The sequence below is a fragment of the Mandrillus leucophaeus genome, unplaced genomic scaffold (genome assembly GCF_000951045.1).
Source record: "Mandrillus leucophaeus isolate KB7577 unplaced genomic scaffold, Mleu.le_1.0 Scaffold88, whole genome shotgun sequence".
Taxonomy (NCBI): Eukaryota; Metazoa; Chordata; class Mammalia; order Primates; family Cercopithecidae; genus Mandrillus; species Mandrillus leucophaeus.
The window spans coordinates 4,189,431-4,209,092 of NW_012109585.1; the positions used below are offsets into that span (position 1 = coordinate 4,189,431).

General features: G+C 55.8%; 1 protein-coding gene across 8 annotated transcripts in view; it reads right to left on the reverse strand.

Moving 5' to 3' along the window:
* Positions 1 to 19,566, reverse strand: part of TCF7 (transcription factor 7 (T-cell specific, HMG-box)) — a 32,485-nt gene extending 12,919 nt beyond the window's left edge. For 3 of the 8 annotated variants that reach the window (XM_011969221.1, XM_011969219.1, XM_011969222.1), the window contains exons 1-2: positions 19,499 to 19,566; positions 19,135 to 19,259 (exon numbers count right to left, since the gene is read on the reverse strand). In XM_011969221.1, coding sequence (XP_011824611.1) covers positions 19,135 to 19,230 — 96 coding nt within the window. In that variant the 5' untranslated portion in view covers positions 19,231 to 19,259; positions 19,499 to 19,566. Of the gene's footprint in view, positions 1 to 11,440; positions 11,580 to 19,134 lie in introns of those variants that run through there. The other 5 variants (XM_011969223.1, XM_011969218.1, XM_011969217.1 and 2 more) reach the window with 3 other exon arrangements.
* Positions 19,567 to 19,662: the final 96 nt, after the last annotated feature.

Genomic DNA, 19,662 nt, shown 5'->3' on the forward strand with positions numbered 1-19,662 from the left:
CAGCCTGAGCAACATAGCAAGACCCTGTCTCTACTGAAAATAAAATAAAAATAACTAACCTGGGCATGGTGGTACATGCCTGTAGCCCCAGCTACTCAGAAGGCTGAAGCAGGAGGATCGTTTGAGCCCTGGAGATCGAGGCTGCAGTGAGCCGTGATTGTGCCACTACACTCCAGCCTGGGTGACAGAGCGAGATGCTGTCTCAAATAAATAAAGCTCTACATGATCTGGCCCCTGCTGCCTCTGTAACCCCAGCACCTTCTACTCTCTTCCTTGTTCACAATGCCTGGGACTTCCCATGGGTGCTTTAGCCTCCAGCATCCTTCTTCATTTACTCCAGTGATAATTTTGAAAGTGTGCCATGATGTGAGGTAGGTTGGGAAGCCCAGCTCTAGGCTTGTTGACCTTTTCACTGACCTTTTACTAGAGGGTCCTGGGCCAGTCTCATCCCTTCTCTGGAGCTGCATTTTCTCTCCTTGTAAAATGGAGATGAGAATACCAGTCCTACTCACCTCATTGGTCACAGATGCAAAAGTTCTGCTCTGTCCTAAAGTTCCAGGGAGAAGGAGCCAAGGGCCTGTTAAAGTAGGAAGTTTCCTGGAAACCCCTAGAGTGTTTTTATCCTAACAGGTTCCTAGAATAGCACCAGCCAGCCAGACAGCATCAGCCCTGACCAGGCCTCGTGACAGCTGAGGGCACGGAGACTGAGCCTCAGGGCCTACTCCTTCAGGAACATTGGATCCTGCCAGAAAGCATTCCACCATTCACCACCTTAGGGCACACATGCCTGGAGTATGGGGGGCTTTCAAGTCTAAGCTCCTGCTTCAGAGGAGGCCTTGCCATCCAGCCTTGGCTCTGGCTCTTTGACCCTTGGGATGGACCAAACGCCTGGCTAGCAGAATAGGCATGGAAGCCTAAGGAGCTGAGCCAGGGGTCCATGGTGCCAGCTCTTGGAAGACAGTCCCAGAGTCTCTGCTCTGCCCAGAGTTGGGGCTCTGATCCAAGGTAGTGAGAGCATGGCTCCATGGCAAGTTTCTCAGTAAACTCCCCTTCCCCTGCGAGTGGGTGGTTTACCGAGAAACTACCCACAGGAGTTTTGGCCAGCAAGCCATGGAGAGCCCTCCTGCCAGGAGCGGGCAGGCCAGAGCTGACCCTCCTTGGCCATGCTGGGCCTGGCTCAGGTCCAGCTTTGCCACCTGAGCCCCAGGTTGCAGCACAGCTCAGGCTGGGCCTAGGAAACCTCCAAGAGAATCCAGACCAGTCTACAGCTACTGGCCTAGTACATATGCATGTGATGGGCAGTGTTACGGGGTGTTGCCTGGCAGGCTGTGGTCTCATTCTGTCTACCAGCCTTCCTTGGGAACTGGGAAAAAACGCACTAAACAGAAGTCTGCTGTCAGACCACAGGAGAAGTGCTGGATGGGCAGGGGTGGGGCAGAGAACTCACTGGCAGCTGGAGGTCCTGGGGTGGCCAGGGCTCCAGGGCAGGGCATCAAGGGCCTGGCCAGTCCCTCCCACATTCATGCAGGCTGCCTCTTAGTCTCAATCTCCAGCCCTCTTTGTGCCTGGTGGTAGGAGCCAGGGGAAGCCGTCCAGCACATGGCCTGGCACCCACATCCCCCCTCACCCAGTGGAACGTCCCACTCCAGGGCCCCAGCACAAGGCTGTCTCAGGGCCAGGCTGCCTAGACAACAGGGTGGGGTCACCTGGGGCCTGGCGTGTATATGGGAAACCCGGTGACTGGAGGCCCCCTCCCCTGCTCCCCCTGATGATGACTGTGCCCAGCCCTCAGTGGAAGGAGGCAGGCCTAGGGTGATTGTCCCCACCAGGCCCTGAGCATCTCAATGGCACACCTTCATCTTGCCCTCACCCTCTGAGGGCAGAGTACCAAACATAGAGCTGGGTGCACAGTAAGTGCTCAAAGCATGCTGGGATGTTTAAATGTGTTGATGCCTCACCAGCAGTCCATACTGCTTGATCAGCAAACCCCAGACTCCTGCTTTTTGCCTTTGCCCCTCTGTCTCCCCCACCATCCCAGACACCCCAGGGCTACCCCGAGAATCATCTCTGTCCCACCAGTGCCTGTCCAGCCTTCTGCTGGATGCCTGGTGACAGGGCTCACTCCCAGCAAAGGTGGTCCTTCCTGCCACTGCATTGCTCTTACTGCTCAAAGACTTCCTCAGGCCACTCCGGTCCACTGTCCCACAGGGGCTCCTCACCCTTCTGAACTATTTCCTTAGCCCATGGCTAGGAACTCCGCATTCAGGTGCTCCAGCATGCCCTCTTGTTTGCCAGGCAGGGCCAGGCAGGAGGAAGTGGAAACGGGAGACTCCTGAGGTAGTTCTCCTCTGTTCTGAAGTCGAGCTTGGGCCTGGCTTGGCATCCCCCTTCACCACCACCCCCCAACCCCCCCAACTTCCTGCAGGCTCAGGTGAAAAATAAACACAGTCGGCATTTTCCCTGCAGACCGCAGCGGTCTGCTCGCAGGCTGTGCGCACGCTGACAGCCCTTGCCACCGCCAGCAGAGAAACTCCCTCGCCTCTGACGGTTGACTCTGAAAACCCCCAAATGCTTGAGCCCCACAACACTTTCCCAGCGAAGAAAGTTGCTGTTTCCTCTGGCCTCAAGCCTGTGGGGGTAGGGGATAGGTGAGGCCTGTTAAGGCCCTCCCAAGAACGCCTCCCAGTGGCAGGGGACTGTGCCAGCAGAAACAGCCCCCCAAGAGATCAGGATGCTCAGCTGGTCACTATTGGTACCATTCGGTCAGGGTGTATTTATGAGCTCCTATTATGTGCCAGGCAAAAAAATGCTTCAGGTCTAGAGAAAAGCATGTGCTAATGTGAGCGGAGCATTTCCCATGTGTGAGGCAGAGTTCTGAGCACCGTGCAGAGTTGAACTCAGATACTCCTAACACAGACCTTTGATATTGAGGTACAACTAATATGCCCACCTGACAGATGGGGAAGCTGAGGCATGAGGTCACACAGCTAGTAAGTGGCAGAGCTGGGACGACACCCACGGCACTGCAAAGGACACCCATGACAGTGCAAAGGGCCTATGATTATTGTGCCCAGGACACTGTCCCAGTTCTAAACTCAGTCTCTCCCATTCCCAGCCTAGCTGGTCAGGGTGACCGGAACCAGTGCTTCCCTCACCCAAAAAATGCTCCAACAAGTTTTAGGACCCCTGGGATGGGGGTTCTGCCTACACTGGCAGCCTGTCTGGTGGCAGTAGTTGAGCATGGCCCCAAGGCCCCAGCCATGGCCCCTGCTCACCACGGCACAGCCATGCCGGCCTGCTCCTCTGGCCCAGGTGCCTTCCTCCTGCAATGTTCCATACTTCCTCCTGCTCTGGGCCAGGCTGGCCCACTCTCATCCTGACTTCAGTCTAAGGGTCACCTTGTGGAAAGGCCTGTGACCTGGCTTGGGGTGCCACCAGCCTAGCCAGCAGAGGTTAGCCTGGGGGTCCTGGAAGGCAGGGTCTGCTTGTTAGCATCTCTTTGTCTGTCTGGGCTCTGCACTCAGCAGGCTTGTTGCATGAAGACCTCTAGAATCCCGGTGCCTCCAGAACCTGTGCATGCCCCTGTCCTCAGCCACAGGGCTGTGGGCTGTGACTTCTTCCCTCAGGTCCCTCAAGCGGAAGGCTGCTCCTGAAGCCTGGTCCGGAGCTGGGAGAGGCCTTGGGGAAAAGCCAATGGAAGGAAGGGCAGATCCCCACCTTGAGCCTTATGTTGCCTCCAGGGCAAAGGCTGACCAGACAGAAAGGTGGGCTATTGCTATGGTTACTCTTCTGTTTGCCAAGCACACAGAGGTGACACTGACTAACATAAATGCCATGTGTGACAACCCACTTGAGGCAGGCATGATGTATTCTTCCCATTTCACACATGTGGGAAGCAGGGCTCAGTGAGGTGAGAAAGTCAGCCGTGGCCCCACAGCCCTTCCTCTACCAGGTCAGTGCCAGGGCCCTTTATGGGCTCTCCAGGTCTTCAGTGGTGCCAGCCTCATTCTCCCCTTCTCACTCTGTGCTATAGCCATGTGGGGACACTGGCTCTGAGGGCCATGATTCCCTCTGTTTGGAGCACTCTTCTACTACTTGGCTTGGCAAACTCCTATCCATCTTTCAGGACTCATATAAATGAGACTTCCTCCTAGAAGTCTATCCTACCCTCCTTATCTGAGGAGGGGTCCCTTGCCATTCCCTCATCCCCAGCTCCTTCTGTAGCACCGATCCACTATGCTATAGTTGACTGTTCATCTGTCCTGTCCTTCCTGTGGTCTGGGATTGTGCCCTAAGTTATTTATATGGAATGTATTAGAACTGGGCCCTTGAAGTTGAGTCCAGTGCAGGTAGGGTGGGAGGTGTGTGTGAGCCAGTGTTTAGGGAGAATGTGGCTGCACTAAATAAGGCACCCTGGCTGGGGCTGGGCACAGGGTCACTGCAGCATACAGGTTAGGAAGCTGGGAGGAGCTAGAGCCACTACTTGGACTCAGGACATCCTACCTGGTACCTAAGACCCTTTGGCCTCCTCCTACCCCTGTCCTCTCCTGCCTGCAATACTTTGGGAGTCAGAATGACCAGTCAATATCAGGGCTGCCATTAATTTACATAGGGCATTTGTGCTAATTAGAAAAAGCACCCCTTCTTTTGGACAGACACCCGGGCCATGCCATGCCAGGGCAGTGGCTTGGGAAGCACAGTGCAGGCTGGTCTCAGCCCTTGGCCCAGCTCCCCTGGCACAGCCCCTCCAGTTCTCACTTTCCTTCTTTGCACTGTTAGGGCCCACCAGTCAGCCCTACAGCTCCCCAGGAGTCTGTGTCTAGAGCTGGAGCCCCACTGTCCAGCACCAGTGGCGCTTTAGTGCCAAGGAGTCTGTCTGCCCAGTTGCTGAGCAGGATGCCCCTCAAGGCCTCAGACTATAAGAATCAACTGCCCGGGGGACGGGACGAGGCTTGCCTGCATATGGACCAGGCCTCGATTTGTAGGCTTTCACAGACCCCATCTCTGCAGATAATACTCCAGTAGGGCCGAGAATGCCAGCCAGGCTGGAGGCACCCCTGCTCATGCCCTTTTATCCCTAGCCCCCGCTCCAGGCACCACTGCCCAGGACACAGTGCTCTCCAAAGGACGGCCCGCAAGCTCCCTGCCCACAGCGTGCTGGATGCCCTGTGCCAGACGCCCACCACAAAGCACAGAAAAAAGCACGGAGTGTGGCTGTGTGGCCAGCTGAGCTGGAAGGGGTGGGAGATGGCAAGGCCACACCCTCCTGGACCAAGAGGCTTCAGTCTCACCTGCTGGCACAAGGCTGTTGCCACAGTTGCACAGAGCTCTGCTAAGTGCGTGTGGCCAGTTCACCCACCGCCTGACCTTGACATCAGATAAAGGGGCCTGCCACAGCGGAGGTGGGGACTGGAGTCCCTGCATGCAGCCTTGGCAAACCACAGGCCTGCTCTAGCCCAGCCCGGCCCAAGGCACCCTCGGAACTCACTGAGCCCCACTTAGCCGAGTGGCCTGGCCCATGGCCTCCAGTGGTTTCTATGCATTCGTTTACTTGCGTTTTCCTTCCTCCACTTTGAGGTGAACGCCCCTCAGGACAGGATGTTTTTAGAGGAAAATATAAGCTTCCGGGAGCTGCTGCAACTGAGCTGCTAGTTGATGCTACCAACACAGCCTGGAGACTGCACAGCAGCCCTGAGGCTGGGCAACCCCCAGCCCAGGCAGTTACTCATGCAGCTCCTCATCAGTGCCCAGCCGTCCAGAAGCCCAGTGTGGACTGTGGACCGAGCACAACCTCATAGCTACGCTGTCTTTGGCAGTAGGGAATGGAAAACAGGGATCTGGGGATGCAGGTGTTTGAGGAGTTCTCAGGCTGTTTTCCAGAAAAGGCAGGAAAATACCAGAGGTGCAGATTTAGAGATGGCAGCCCCCACTAGTAACAGCCAACTGAGTGTCTCGCAGTCTGCAGAGCTCCACCCCTGCCGGAATCCCACGTCTTCCCAACCACGTTGTGCTGTGCATACGGCCTTTGCAGACGAGGAAAGTGAAGCACAGAGAAGCTAAGAATCTTGCCCAAGGTCTCACAGCAAGCAGTGATGGATCTGGATTGGAATCTGGCCCATTGGGGTTTCTGGCCACAGATCTTTACCATTCAGTGACAGGCCTCAACAGGCAGCACTTCTGCTGGCAGCAGCCTGCCAAGCATCTTCCTTGAAATCAATTGGCTAGTAGTGTGGCTCTGACCTCCCCCCGGCCCTAGGTGAGGGCACTCTGTCCTTGAAGGAAGTGATTTTGATTCTCAGTCATAAATGACCAAAAGAAAAGCAAGAGGTCATCCCTCCCACAGGGTCTGGCTGGTGCTCCCTGGCCCCACGTGTGAGGAGGGGTGGGACAGCCCCCGGAGGCTGGGGTGCTCTCACGGCGGCTTGTCTAGCTCCAAGCCCGGGAGTGACAGAGTCCAGGCAAGGCCCAAAAAGGCAGGGGCTCAAGGGCGGAGGGACAGAGCCTTGGAGATCGCCTCCCCAGCCTCGGCCCTGCATTCTTGCCCCAATTTAATCTAGCAGCCTCTGAGGAGCAAAGACAAAACAGGGGTCTCCAAGTCATGTGTTCTGTCCTGCAGCCTGCACCAGCCCTAGGAGGACAGTCCTGCCCTGAGGCCATGGTCATGAAGCGCTCACTCCCCCAGCTACGGCCAGTCAAGGCCCCTGGGGCTCTGTCTGGACTGTCTAGCCATTTATCCAAAGGGAAACAAGGCATGGAAAGGAGCTCCTGGAGGTGCCAGGCCCTTGTGTGCTGCTGCCCGAGCCCTCACACCCAGTGTGAGCAGAGGGAGGAGGCTGGGCTATGCCAGCTGCATGGGAGCCTCAGGAGAGCCCTTCATGAAGCGAGTAGGGGAGGGTCACACAAAACTGCCCCAGACAGCTCTCAGAAACACACCTGGGTGTAGCATTACGCAACCAGGGCAGAGGACAAAATACCAAACTCCTGGGGTTGAGGAGTGGGAAGGGATGCGACGGGTGAGCCAGGCACCTAGCTGTGGCTGCAACACACATGTGCGCGGCCAAAGATGCAACGGAGTGTAATGGGAGGGACAGCGAATGCCGAGTCAGATGTCTGGGTTCAAATCCCTCCTCCAGTACCCACTAGGCGCAAGTCTCTCCATGCCTGGGGGTCCCCATCTGTAAAACATCCAGGTCTCATGGGGTTGCTGTGAGGATTAGATTAATATTTGTGCTTTTTTTCTTAATATTCCTTTTTTACTTAAGAACAAAGTGAAACAAAAGGAGAAAAATCAAAAGCAAGCATGTCCCAAGAAAAAGGCTTTTCAGGAACGCCAGCACTGTGCCAGGTTGGGGCCGCCAGCCCTTGATTTCCTCTGGACCACTGCCTGATTTCTGTCAGGCCAGATCACTGAGCTCCTGGCTGGCCCACAATGACCAGAGTGAGAGGGTGGGAGGCGGTGGGGCAGCGAGAGAAGAAGAAACTGCCCTCAAAGTGCCCCAGTGGGGCTGGCAGCAGCTCTGGTTCCTAAGCAGCTTTCCCATGGGGGAATAAGGTGGGCGGGCGCACCCATACGCTGGGACTCCCTCAGCTGCCTCAATCCAGCATTTTGCACGACTCAGCCTAGGAAACCCCCTAGCCCAGCCCGGGACCATACAGAGGAGGGTGCCTGGCCCAGGAGTCCAACAGCAGGCCCTGAGCTGCATCAGGACCAACATTAGAAAGAGAAAGTGATCCACCTATAGACAGGCCTTAACTGTCCTTCCATCACGCACCAAATCAGAATCAATCCTAATGTCATTTGCGGATACTTTTCCACGTAACATTTCTTCTGGAAGCCCTGGGCATCTGCCTTTCAAGTAAGAAAGACAGCCCTTTTGGCCCTGGGAGCCCTGAACTTGCCAGGCGTCTGGGGAGAAAAGGGGTCATCCCTGACCCAGGCCCAGAGCTATGAGGTACCCCTGGGGAGGCAGTGAGAGCAATGGCCTTTCTCTGGGGCCAGAGGAGTCCAGCTGGGTCCAGCTTATGAATCTGGCAGTGTGCTGGGGGTACCACCCAGCTTCTTGGCCCACAGTGCCCCCATCTCCACACATTCTACAGCAAGTGGGACAGAGCAGGGAGGAGCATGGGTTTCAGGGTAAAACAAACCAAAGTTCAAATCCTGACTCTGCCAGGTATTAGCGCATTCCTTATCCTCTCTGAGCCCCAGTTTCCTCATCTGCAAAAGGGAGGCCACAGTAGTACCTGCTTTCTTCGCTTGTATAATCTTTTTTTGTGTGTTTTTAGAGACAGAGTCTAGCTCTGTTGCCCAGACTGGAGTGCAGTGGCACAATCGCGGCTCACTGCAACCTCTGCCTCCTGGGTTCACGCGATTCTCCTGCCTCAGCCTCCTGAGTAGTGGGATTACAGGCGTGCGCCACCATGCCGGGCTAATTTTTGTATTTTTAGTAGAGGGGGGGTTTCATCATGTTGGTCAAGCTGGTCTCAAACTCCTGACCTTGTGATCCGCCCGCCTCGGCCTCCCAAAGTGCTGGGATTACAGGCGTGAGGCACCACGCCCTGTCGACCTGTACCATCTTGATACCATCATGAGTAAAAGCCCCTGGCACAGGTCTGGTGCTTGGGAAGTGCTTGACACATGAACTACTGTAGTTGTTGTTATTCTTTCAACAACTGCTTACTGAGCACCTACTGTGTGCCAGGCCCTAGGGTGGGCGCTGAGAATCCAGTGGTGAAATGAACAGATGTGGCCTGGGCCCCACAGATCCTCTCCAGCCCTTTCTGATCCCAACTCCATCCCTGACACCACCCCCCGCAACATGGCCATCAACCCTGTGGCCTTGGCTCTTCCAGGTTCATCTGTCCCCACACCCCCACCCATGGGGCTGCCCACTGCTTCAAAGGCTGCCAGCGAGCTCTGGGGTGGCTGCTGCGGCCAGGCACGCACTCAGTGGCCAGCCAGCCTGGACCCTGGCTGTACCCAGCCAGCAGAGACCTCACTGCTGCCACCGCCGCAAGGCTCTCCACAGGCTGCCTCTCAGCATCTCAGAGGGCCCACCCACCTCTGCCTGCCTGGCCACCGGGCCAGCCACAGAGCCATCTGATTTGAATGAAACTTCAAACTTAATGACTTTCATGCTGGTTATTTAAAACACAATGTAATTTTCTAAAACACCCTATTATTTCCTTTGATAGCTACAAAGCTTCCCCCAATCCCATAAGCATGTTTATTTTTAGGGAAAAGAGTGGTTTGCAGTTGGTCATAGAGACCATAAGGAGAGGGAACCCACAGACAGCAGGGCAAAGAGTCAACCCTAGCAGCTCGGAGGCCTGTGCTGCCCTGCCTCCTACTTAGTGGGTTTTCCACTGGACATTGGGGTCTCCCGGGCAGGCCGTGCCCTACTCTCACAAGCACGTTGGCAGTGACTCTTTCGTCCAACATTGGACAGTGGCCAAATAAACATCAGACTACTGCCCTCCCAGTGCTCCCCCTCCTTGGGGCTGCTGTGTCCTCTTCTGTAAGATGGTTCCACTAGCTTTCCAATAAGCTTCCCGCCAGCATTCCAGGCATGACAAGTCTGGGGAAGGGTCCTGAGACCACCACTTCACCCTCAGCAGCCTCCTCCTGGCTCTCCCAGACATTCTGCCCTGGGTACAGCCACAGGGCCTGAAGCTTTGACCAGCTAAGTGAGACCTGTGCCCAGATAAATTGGCCCCAGGCAGTGGCTGCCCACACTGCGAGGGTGAGTGGGTGGGGCCCTGCCAGTCGGGGCTCCCTGGCAAGGGAGGTGGCCTGGTGGTGGGTGGGTGTGCGTGCAGAGGTCAGCTGAGCCCCACCAATGCGGGGCGTCCTCTGGGAGCAGCTATTTTTAGGTCCCAGGCTTTCATGTGGCCAAATGATGTGCAGTTTACAAAGCATCAGTAATGCGTTTCAGATGGCGGCCCAGCAGGCCAGGAGGCTGGGCCCGCTGCCACCAGAGCCAGGTCAGAGTTAGTCAGAATCCCTCGGCCTAGACTCCCATCACCTGTCCCTCCCTCCCCACGACCCCTTCTTGCCTGATGGGGAGGCTGGCTCTGGAGCAGTACTTGCAGGGAGCTGCCCAGCAGACCCCGGCTGAGGCCCACCCAGCACACAGGCCTCTCCATGGCCAGGGATTCCCACCCCATTTTAGAGGAAGAAACTGAGACCTAGAGAGGTTCACAGATTTGCGTGAGGTCACACAGCAGGGGAAGGGATGGCTTCCTTCCCATCACAGCTCCCTGCCCTCATGGGAAAACTGGGTTTCCTGGGAGGAGATGATTTGCCACCACTGGCACCCAAACCAGCTCAGACATGGAGTGGGGGCAGCCCTAACCATGTAAACTCCCAAAGCCCACACCCACTGTTCCCTGGGGCCACGTCCTGCCCATCCATGCCTGGAGCCTCTGCCGCACACTCATCATTTGGAAGCACATGGTGTGGGGCCCAGACAGCTTTCCTGCCCTTGAAGAGAAAGCTGGTGGTTTTAATGGGGGGCAGGGTGGGGGGTTAGGAGGAAGCTTATTTCACAGAGTCTGCTCCTCTGATCTCCAGGGAGTTCTAGCTGTGGAGTCGGGGCTGCGGAGTGAGGGCTGTGTGTCCCCAGGCTTCCTCTGGCACTAGGGTAGTCTGCTAGCAGAACCCAAGCAGGTGGCCTCCTCCCAGAAGAGGGCCAGACTCAGGCTCATCCCAGCTATGCCCTAGGCCAGAATCCCTAACCAGCAAGGGACGGAGGCCCTCTGCTCCCTGGGAAACTGGCCAAGAGGAGCCCCATGTTCCAGCAGAAAGCAGGGGAAGGGGGCACCTCTGCGGAGGACAAGCCCACCCAGGCGGCAGACAGCTTGCATGCAGCAGCGGAAGGGGGCCACACGTTTTTAAGGGAGGGAGGCGGTTTCCCAGGTCCAGACCCCAAGCATGACAGGTTGGCGAAACAGGGCAGCAAACTGCCTGAATGAAGAAGCTGACAACATCCTGGTTTCTCAGAGACACCCGCCCTCCACCCCTGCCAAAGCCCCAGGGACCCTGGAGCTCTGCTAGAGACAGTGCTGGTCAGAGATGCTCTCCACACCATGGCTAAGTCACCAATGGGCCTTGGGACCTGAGCAAGCCACTGACCTGTGGGGCAGAGTTCCCCTCAGTAATCAGGGGGCCAGACCCTAGGCTCCCGAATCCCAAGACAGCATGAGAGTCAAATGGAAGGACGGGAAAATGGAAACTTCTCACCTCTGAGGTAACCCTGCCTTGCACTGCCCAACACCCTTGGGTCTTCTCCGCCCAAAGCCTACCCCTCTCTTGGCTCTGCTCAAGTTCCTCCCATGATCCCCATGCCTCCTAGCATGCACCCTGCCCCAGCAGCTGGCTCTCCCCGCCTTCGTCCTCCGTGTCCAATTCACACCATTGCAGGTGGGCACCGCCTTGCCCTACCATGACGCCAACATGCTGCATGTGCCCATCAGCCTCTCCCAGGCTCTGGAACCTGTGCTGCCCCAGCACCAAGGTCACAGGCTGAGCCCTTCTTCTCCAGCGTCACCGCACATCCCTCACAGATCCTGGGCCTCTGTCTGCTCCTCTGCTGGTGGAGCATGCCAGCCTCTGCCTCTCTCCTCCTTTGTTCCAGCAGGGTCCCCGCCCAGAGTGTTCTCCCCCTCTCACCTGTGCAGGCCCCTCTCTCAGGAGCCTCCCCTGCTGCCCCCACTGGCCTCTCCCTCCCCTGTGCCCTTTTTCCAACTCCAGCAGAACCTCAAAGCCAACTTAGAGGCTCCCAGTGAAAGTCTCTTTGTCTCCCAGGATTGAGCTCTGGAAGGACAGAGGGAGCCCGCCACGTGCTAACCCAGGCCAAGTATAGAGAAGGGACTCAGTCGGGGTGTGGACCCCAGATTACAGCAGAGAAAGTGTAGTCTATCGACAGGCTGAGGGCCCAAGGGTAGGGTAGGCCAGAGGACACTGTCCCGGGGGAGCTGGGAAAGGAAAGTGCAGCCAAGGCCCCAGTCCCACCTCAGCTTTCGGAGCACTCACACTCCTAGTAGAGGCCTTCCCTCCACCACCACTGCCACTCAGGAGGCACCTACTGTGTGCTGGGTTTCACATACACTGTCTCTTTCCATTCCATACTGACCCAAACAGGTGAGAACCCTCATTATCCTCAGTTTTCGATAAGAAAACTAAGGCCCAGAGGGCTAAGTAACTCACCCAGGGCCACCCAAAGAATGGCAGATACAGTATCAGAGGGTGCATCACGCAGACTCAACACCTTCCCTCTGTCCACTCCTCTAAGGGGTCTTGGATAAGTCCCTTCCCTGATCTGGCCTCCCTGTCCCCACCTGCAGCAGGAGGATCTGTGCACTGTACCATTGGGGGTGGGGGCCCCTGTGACCTGATAAAACACCTGTTTCCTCCAACGGAGCCTTGTTTGTACACAGCAGCAGGAAGCACCAGTCACAAGGTGTGAGGGGTGTGACTGTATGGCTTTGGGACCGCAACAGCCTGTGGAGGCTCAGAGGGGCTGTGGCTTGCCTTGCACCTCCAGGAGGCTCTGGGCCCACCCCTGACCCACCTGACCTCAGCAGTTACGTGACTTTAAACCAGCACCCCCAGAGCCCTGCTTAAGCTCAGCTTAACCTCCCTCCTTGGAGGGGCAGGGGATGGGGTATGGTCTCCACAGACCCAGAAAGGGGGCCACCCTCATCTGCTTCAGCCCCGCTCACCTGAGTCTCAGAGCAGCTGAGGAGGTGGCAGTGCTGGTATGAATATTCCCGAGTGCTGCTGTGGAAACTGGCTTGGTGGAACCTGGTAGAGCTGGGGGAAGGATCCCACGTCTCAGCCCAACCAATCCACGGCTCTTTGCCAGCCCTGGGTCTTGGGAAGGTCTTTTCTGCCCTGCTGAGCTGGTACTCACCCTAACTTTCCAGAGGAGGGGCAAGCCACCCTGAATTCCCAGCCATCCCTCCCTGCTCCCAGGACAGGGTGGGGCAGGAAGTCTGGCTCTAACCAGGGGTCTGCAGCATCGGCCCCCTTCATGGTGCTCTCCTGGCTTTGAAAGGCATCAAGGCTTTGAGGGAGCCACCCTCAAAGTCCCACCTTGGGAGCAGCGGAGAAGAGGCTGCAGATTTTTCAAATGTGATAGCCAATACTACGCAGGCAGCCTTCCAAGGAAAGAAATGTAATTCAAAATAGCTCACAGTCGCACTGCCCACCACAAACCTATTCAATGCAGAGCAAACAAGGCAGAACTCCATGTCAGCTGTGCTGAGCCACTGTAAGCACGGGACACTCACAGCTCAGAACCTACAGCGAACTGGGGCACCAGGGAAGCAAACGCCTTGACTCTTCCTGCCCCTTGACCCCATAATTCTGTGTGGGTATTATGCTTCAGGAAAAAGTCAAGGTGGAAACGAAGGAGTGATGTGTACAGAACATCACTCACCCTGGGAAAGAAGGCAGCCCGGGAGCAAGCCAGAGCCACAGGGGAGGCTGCGAGCAAGGAGGCTGCCCACACCTGTGGCATCATGGCAAGAATGAGGGGCACGCACAGGGTGGCCATGGCTTCCCAGGCTGATGGCCATGAGAGTTTTTTGGTTTTTTTTTTTTTTGACGAGTCTGGCTCTGTTGCCCAGGCTGGAGTGTAGTGGCTGATCTGGGCTCACTGCAACCTCCACCTCCCAGGTTCAAGCGATTCTCCTGCCTCAGCCTCCCGAGTAGAGGAGTTGGGATTATAGGCGTGTGCCACCATGCCCAGCTAATTTTTGTATTTTTAGTAGAGACTGGGTTTCACCATGTTGGCCAGGCTGGTCTTGAACTCCTGGCCTCAAGTGATCCACCTACCTTGACCTCCCAAAGTGCTGGGATTACAGGCATGAGCCACCGCGCCATTTTTTTTTTTTTTTTTTTTAAACAAAACAGCTTAAGCTTCTAATGTCTCATGTAAAGGACTTTTACATGACAAGGAAGGGGAGTCTCTTTCAGATCAATCTTTGTGGTGGCAGGAGAGAATTCTGAGGAAGGAATGAGTGGCTGTGGCTCCCTGGTGGTCCCAGGGATAGCACTTTCCCTCCTAAGAATTCTGGGTCAGGCAGGGTAGTGAGTAGGTGGCCTGTACACCTGAGTCCCCAGTCCCCGGGTTCAGACCTCCAGACCCCTCCGTGCCCAAGTCCATGTGGGGCCCATGAGTGAGCCACCACTGGCCCCCTGGGAGCCAGGCCAGCAAGGGACAAGGGTTCAGTCATGGCTGACTCCCCCTGGCCAGGCTGCACTGGCACCTCTCTGGGCCCCTCCCTGGCACTGCTGCTGGTCCTCACTCCAACTCTGGGAGGAGGGCTCACCACTCCCATTGTGCAGAGGAGGAAACGAACAGCCGGGCTTTCTTTGGGTTAAGCATGGTGAGTGCATTGTAAAGCAGTGCCAACCGTCTGAGCCTAAAGCGTTGCCAGGGCGGGCAAGGCAGCCAGAGTCGAGGGATGAGGAGGGTCCCACTGGGAATGGTCAGAGGCGCTCCCTGAGGTGGAGACATCTGAATTGAGCCCTGAGTGAGGAATGAAAAGGTGGCGGCTATGTGCAGGGCTGCGGCAGAGACTTCCAAGCGGAGGGAAGCAGTGTAGGAGTCCTGGGGTGGAAAGAAGTTGCTGGCTGTAAGACTCGCTAGGACAGGGAGGGGACTGCCGTCAGGGAGACAGCAAGAGGCTGGTGCAGGTGATGAGGGGCGGCTGGTGGGGGCCACCCAGGCGCTCAGCTGTGGTGAGTGGCTTGGACCTTACTCCAAGAGCAATGGGAAGCTAATGCAAGGTTTAATCAGGTAAGAGATGTGATCTGATTCTGTTTTTAAAGGACCCCTTTGGCTGCTACATGAAGCCTGGACTGTGGGTTAGGATGGGGGTTAGGGGGTGAGGGAGGGGTCCTCTGGAGGCTGTTGCTGATGTCTGGGTGAGAGATGGCGATGGCTGGGGCTTCGGGTGCTGACTGCAGAGAAGTAGGGAGGTTTGGGATGTGTTCAGAGGGAAGCCTGGGGCCTGCCAGTCCCTCCTTTGTCTTCATCCAAACCCTGTGGCCTTCAGAGTGCTGCTCAGTGGGCCCTCCCTCACAGCCGGGGCTGGGGCTGGCTCTGTCCGGGACACCTCAGTGACAGCACTCCTCTGGCCAGCTCTGCTTCAGGTCTCTATCTGTCTCCTCTGCTCAGCTGGGCACTCCCAGGGGAAGAGCCTGGTTCCAGTCTGGGGGTCCAGTACCTGGTACCCAGCCTGGTGCCAAATTCCCACCTAATAGGCTTCACTCCAACCAGGACTGGCGCTCAACACCAATAACTAACACTTTTCAGCAAGGCCCATGGCTCGCTTTGCAGCATGTGGAAGCCGGTGGGTGCTCCTGCACCTACTCATCTCTGCAAAGCTCCTCGGACAGGCTGGCCATGCGTCAGCAGCACTTCCTTCCTCTGCTGGAGCCTTGCTCATACCCTCACCTCCTGTTCCCCCGGGCACGCTCTGGACCTGCCGGGAGTCCCAACATGAGTCCACTGCCTCAGTGAGGCTCCTTCTGCTGGACCTGACACCTGACGCCTGACCCCCTGGCTTGGGGCATCCCTAGGCATCTGGATGGCTGTGGAGATCAGGGACAGGGACACATGGCCCCAAGCCTGCAACAGCCAAAGGCTTCAGCCTTCTTATTTAAATTGAGATGTAATTCACATATCGTAAAATACGCTGTTTTAAAGGTATATAATTCAGTGGCTTTTAGTATATTCATAAGATTGTGCAGCTGCCACCACTATCTAATTCCAAAACCTATTCATCACCCCAGAAAGTATCCCCATACCCATGCGCAGTCGCTCCCTGGGCCCCTCTTCCGTCAGCCCCTAGCAAGCACGAATCCTCTTTCTGTCTCTATGGATGTGTCTATTCTGGATATCTCATCAAAATGGCAAAAGGCTCGGCATCTGTCCAAGCTACAGACTCCAAGTGGAGCTCATAGAGGAAGCCACAGCACAACGCGGCCTCACATCATTTTTGGATATGACAAGACTGACTACACTGCTGTATGCATCCAGGAACCTGAGTTTGCCTAAGGAACGATGCCTTACTCATCCCAGAGCCTAAGATCAGCTCACTATCCTCCCACTCACCACCTCCACCTACTCTCAGGTCTCAAAGCAGAGAAGAGAAAACAAAACCAAACCAAAGCCCAGGCAACACAGTGAGACCCATCGCTACAGAAACAAAAACAAACTTAGCTGGGTATGGTAGTGCATACCTGTTGTCCCAGCTACTCAGGAGGCTGAGGTGGGAGGATCGCTTGAGCCCAGGAGTTCGAGGCTGCAGTGAGCCAAGATCACACCACTGCACTCCAGCCTGGGCACCAGAGTGAGACCCTGTCTCTAAAAAAACACAAACACAAACACAAAACAAAACAAAAAAACCCTGGTTACTGGTCTAGGCCAGTAACTGCCTGCAAGCCTACATTAGGTGCTTGACAGTGTTCATGGAATAAACTTTGACCTAATTTTTTCTTCCTCTAACAAGCTTAAGAGAAGCCAACTACCAAAAAGAAGGAACCTTTTCGGAAGAAAAAAAAAAAGTGTGTCCCGTGGCAGTTGGCTGTGGGGTGGTCATTCAGCCCATTGCTCCCGGCAAGGTTCGAGCTGGCCTGTTTCAAGGTCTCTTAACACAGCAGCCGCATGGGCATCCCACCCACATGGGCAGAGCAGGTCCCTGGTACAGGCTTTCCCCGCTCCCAAGGGAGGTCCAATGACTGGCCTCAAGCCTCTCAGCTAAGTGTTGACCACATGGGTGCCCTCAGAGAAGACCGGGCAAAGGGCATGGGGGCCTGGATCTAAGGCCTGTGGCAGGACCCGAGCAGCAAGCTGTCTGTCCTTTAAAGATGGGCTTGGGAAAGTGACCAGCTTTGGAAAAATCTTCCAAAGGCAATTTTTCCTCAGGGCCCTTGCAAGGGGCTCCTGACCCAAGATAAGAGGATCATTCCGGGTTCCAGACACATGAACCTTGAATCCAATGATAAATGTACTTCTAAAATGTGGGGGTGGATTCACTTTGCTTGGTAAAACCCAATCACATTTTATATGCCCACACGTCTTCAGGTAATGCAAGCAAATACTCTGACTTGCTATGTGTTTATAACTGTCAGGTTTGCTTAAAAGAGGTTCCCCTACATTCACATACATCTTCCTCACCCAGTGTCACTCCAGCTTACACCTTTGCCTCTGTCCTTTTCTGCAGCCCCACAGAGCAGCTGAGGCCAGGGCACAGAGAGCCAGTGTCAGAGCCCGTCCTTCTTCTCCTCATGTGTGCCCAGAAGCCACACAGTGGGGACTGTGGCTGCGTGGGGAGGAGGGCAAGGGGATATGTACCTATAGGAGCAGGTGCGATACATAGAAATGTATCTGCTGTAGCTTGAGAAAGACTGAAAGGTGAAAAATGAATGACCCAGGTCAGTGGTGGTGTGCCTCCCCCACTGTCCTGACTTTTAGAGCCCACTCTTGACCCATGTGGGCCAAAGGACACCAAATGGTTCCATCACCCACACCCTGACAGCAGAACAAGGCCTTCCCTGCTCCAGATACTCCCCCAAGCACTTGCCCACACCACTAGATGACCTCCGAAAGGAGGCCTTTTCCCTGCGCTGCTGTGGAGCCCCAGGAGGCTGGAGTGGAGCCTTGGGCCTAGGCCTTTTGTCTAATCATGGTTCCAAGGTGACCCCGGCCCCCATGCAAGTGGCTCACCTGTCAGAAGTTTGGCACTGGTAAGTTATGTTAACCTGGTCCCAAATCTAAGGGTTTACATCTTGTAGGGATCCAAAATGCATCTTCGTTAAGCATGGGCTCATGCAGGGTGAGTTCTCTGGGTATAGTCACTGCATCGGGCGGGAATGCTGGGGGGCACGCCCCTCACCTCACAGACTTGGAAGGAAGTGAACCACCTCATATACCAAGCCACTCCAGAGCAGAAAGTCGGATACAGAGACTACTTGGAAAACATGCTCATTTTACAGATGAGGAAATAGGGGCCCAAAGGGCAAGGAGTTCATTTCTAGAGCTGGCCATATAACAGGTTTTCCAGCCTGGGCTTCTGGAAAGCCTGTATGTCTTCTCACTCCCACTGACTTGGCATCCAGCAGCTCTCAGAACCACCCTCTTCACTCCTGGTCTGAAACAGCCTAGCAGTTACTCTCCTCCCTCTGGTGACCCCAGTGTAGCCATGTGAGCCTCCAGCCTGCCAGCCCCACCTGCACTGGGCTTACATTCACACCCAACACTCGCTTACCACAGTCTCCAAACCTTCCATGTACCTTCACTCCAACTTGGACCAACTGAGAAGAGTGTGAAACACGAATAGGAATTTCTTTAAAAGCATAGCTGTACTGCTCCAAAGCACTCAGAATAGGCTCTTCGCACTTTAGGTCATCTGCACCAATGGGCATGGTTTGTAACGATCATGAAATGTTTTCAAAGCACTGGGACTTAAAAATATTTAATTCCCGAATTCACTAAACTGGTCCCTTCTCAACATCCCTGATTTGTAGCACCTTTGCCAACCCTTCCTGGTGTGTCTGAGACCAAGCCAGTTTCCTAAGAACCCACTTTCCTCACATGGTGTTCAGGCTCCTTCTTTGGCAAGGGTGCACTCACACCAGTAAGGACACAGCCGAGTACAGCACGTTTCTCCTGCACAACCAGGGCACCTGAACAGATCAGCTTTCCTGCCCACTCCTCCAAGCGCCAAGGAGGCTCAGGGTTTCCTGGGCTAGTTAGAAAGTTAATTGCAAAGCTCTGAGATCAGATCAGAGCAGCCAGGAGCGACAGTGGTCTCGACTCAAAAGTTCTCGAAGACCCCACCCTGGCATCACCCAGCACCAGGACAGAGACTGCACCTGCTTATGAGCAAGCTGGGAAGACAAAAGCCAAGAGCCAGAGGGCAAGGGGGTGCCCCAGGGCGGCCTCTCCTTCCTTCAGCAAAGTTCTCCTTTTGGTTCAGATCCCACTGGGTGTGTATGGGAAGACAGACCAGCACAGGAGTCTCGTCTATTCCGTTCCAGGCAGAAGTCTCTTGCCGGTGCCTCACCTACCTGGTCAAGGAGGCTGCAAGCACAGGGCGGCACTGGCTGCGGGGTCCACTTACCAGCGGGGGCTGCGGCTGGGGGTGCTGCCCTGCTCCCGAGGGGGGTGGGTAGTGCATGAGCAGATTGAAGGCGGAGTAGACGGTCTCTTTGTACATGCCGCTGGTACACTCCGGGGCCTTCAGGCCTGGAAAAACCACAGCTGGGTCAGACACACCAGCCCTGGTGGCGGCTGGGACTGAAGGCTGTCTGCTCTTGAGAGAAAAAGAATTGCCAAGGGGTCCCCTTCAAGTTCCTGACTTGGGAAGGTACGGGTTGGGAGTATCCGCAGTGCCAAGTTGTAGGGGAAGGACCTGGAGTGCAGGCCTCCCCGAGGTGGCCACTACTTGACCTCCCCCCGCCCCCCTCACCCTCCAACCAAGAAACCTTGGCCAGTTCTGTCTCCTGAAGACGGCGGATTAGTCAGTCACCTGGGCAGGAGGGGAGGCGGGGATGGCGGGGGTCTGTTTACTCCTATAAAGGTCAGGGCACCGGAAGTGACTCGACCCGGCGGCGCCCGGGAAGCCCGCCCCCCACTCCCCACCCCTGGG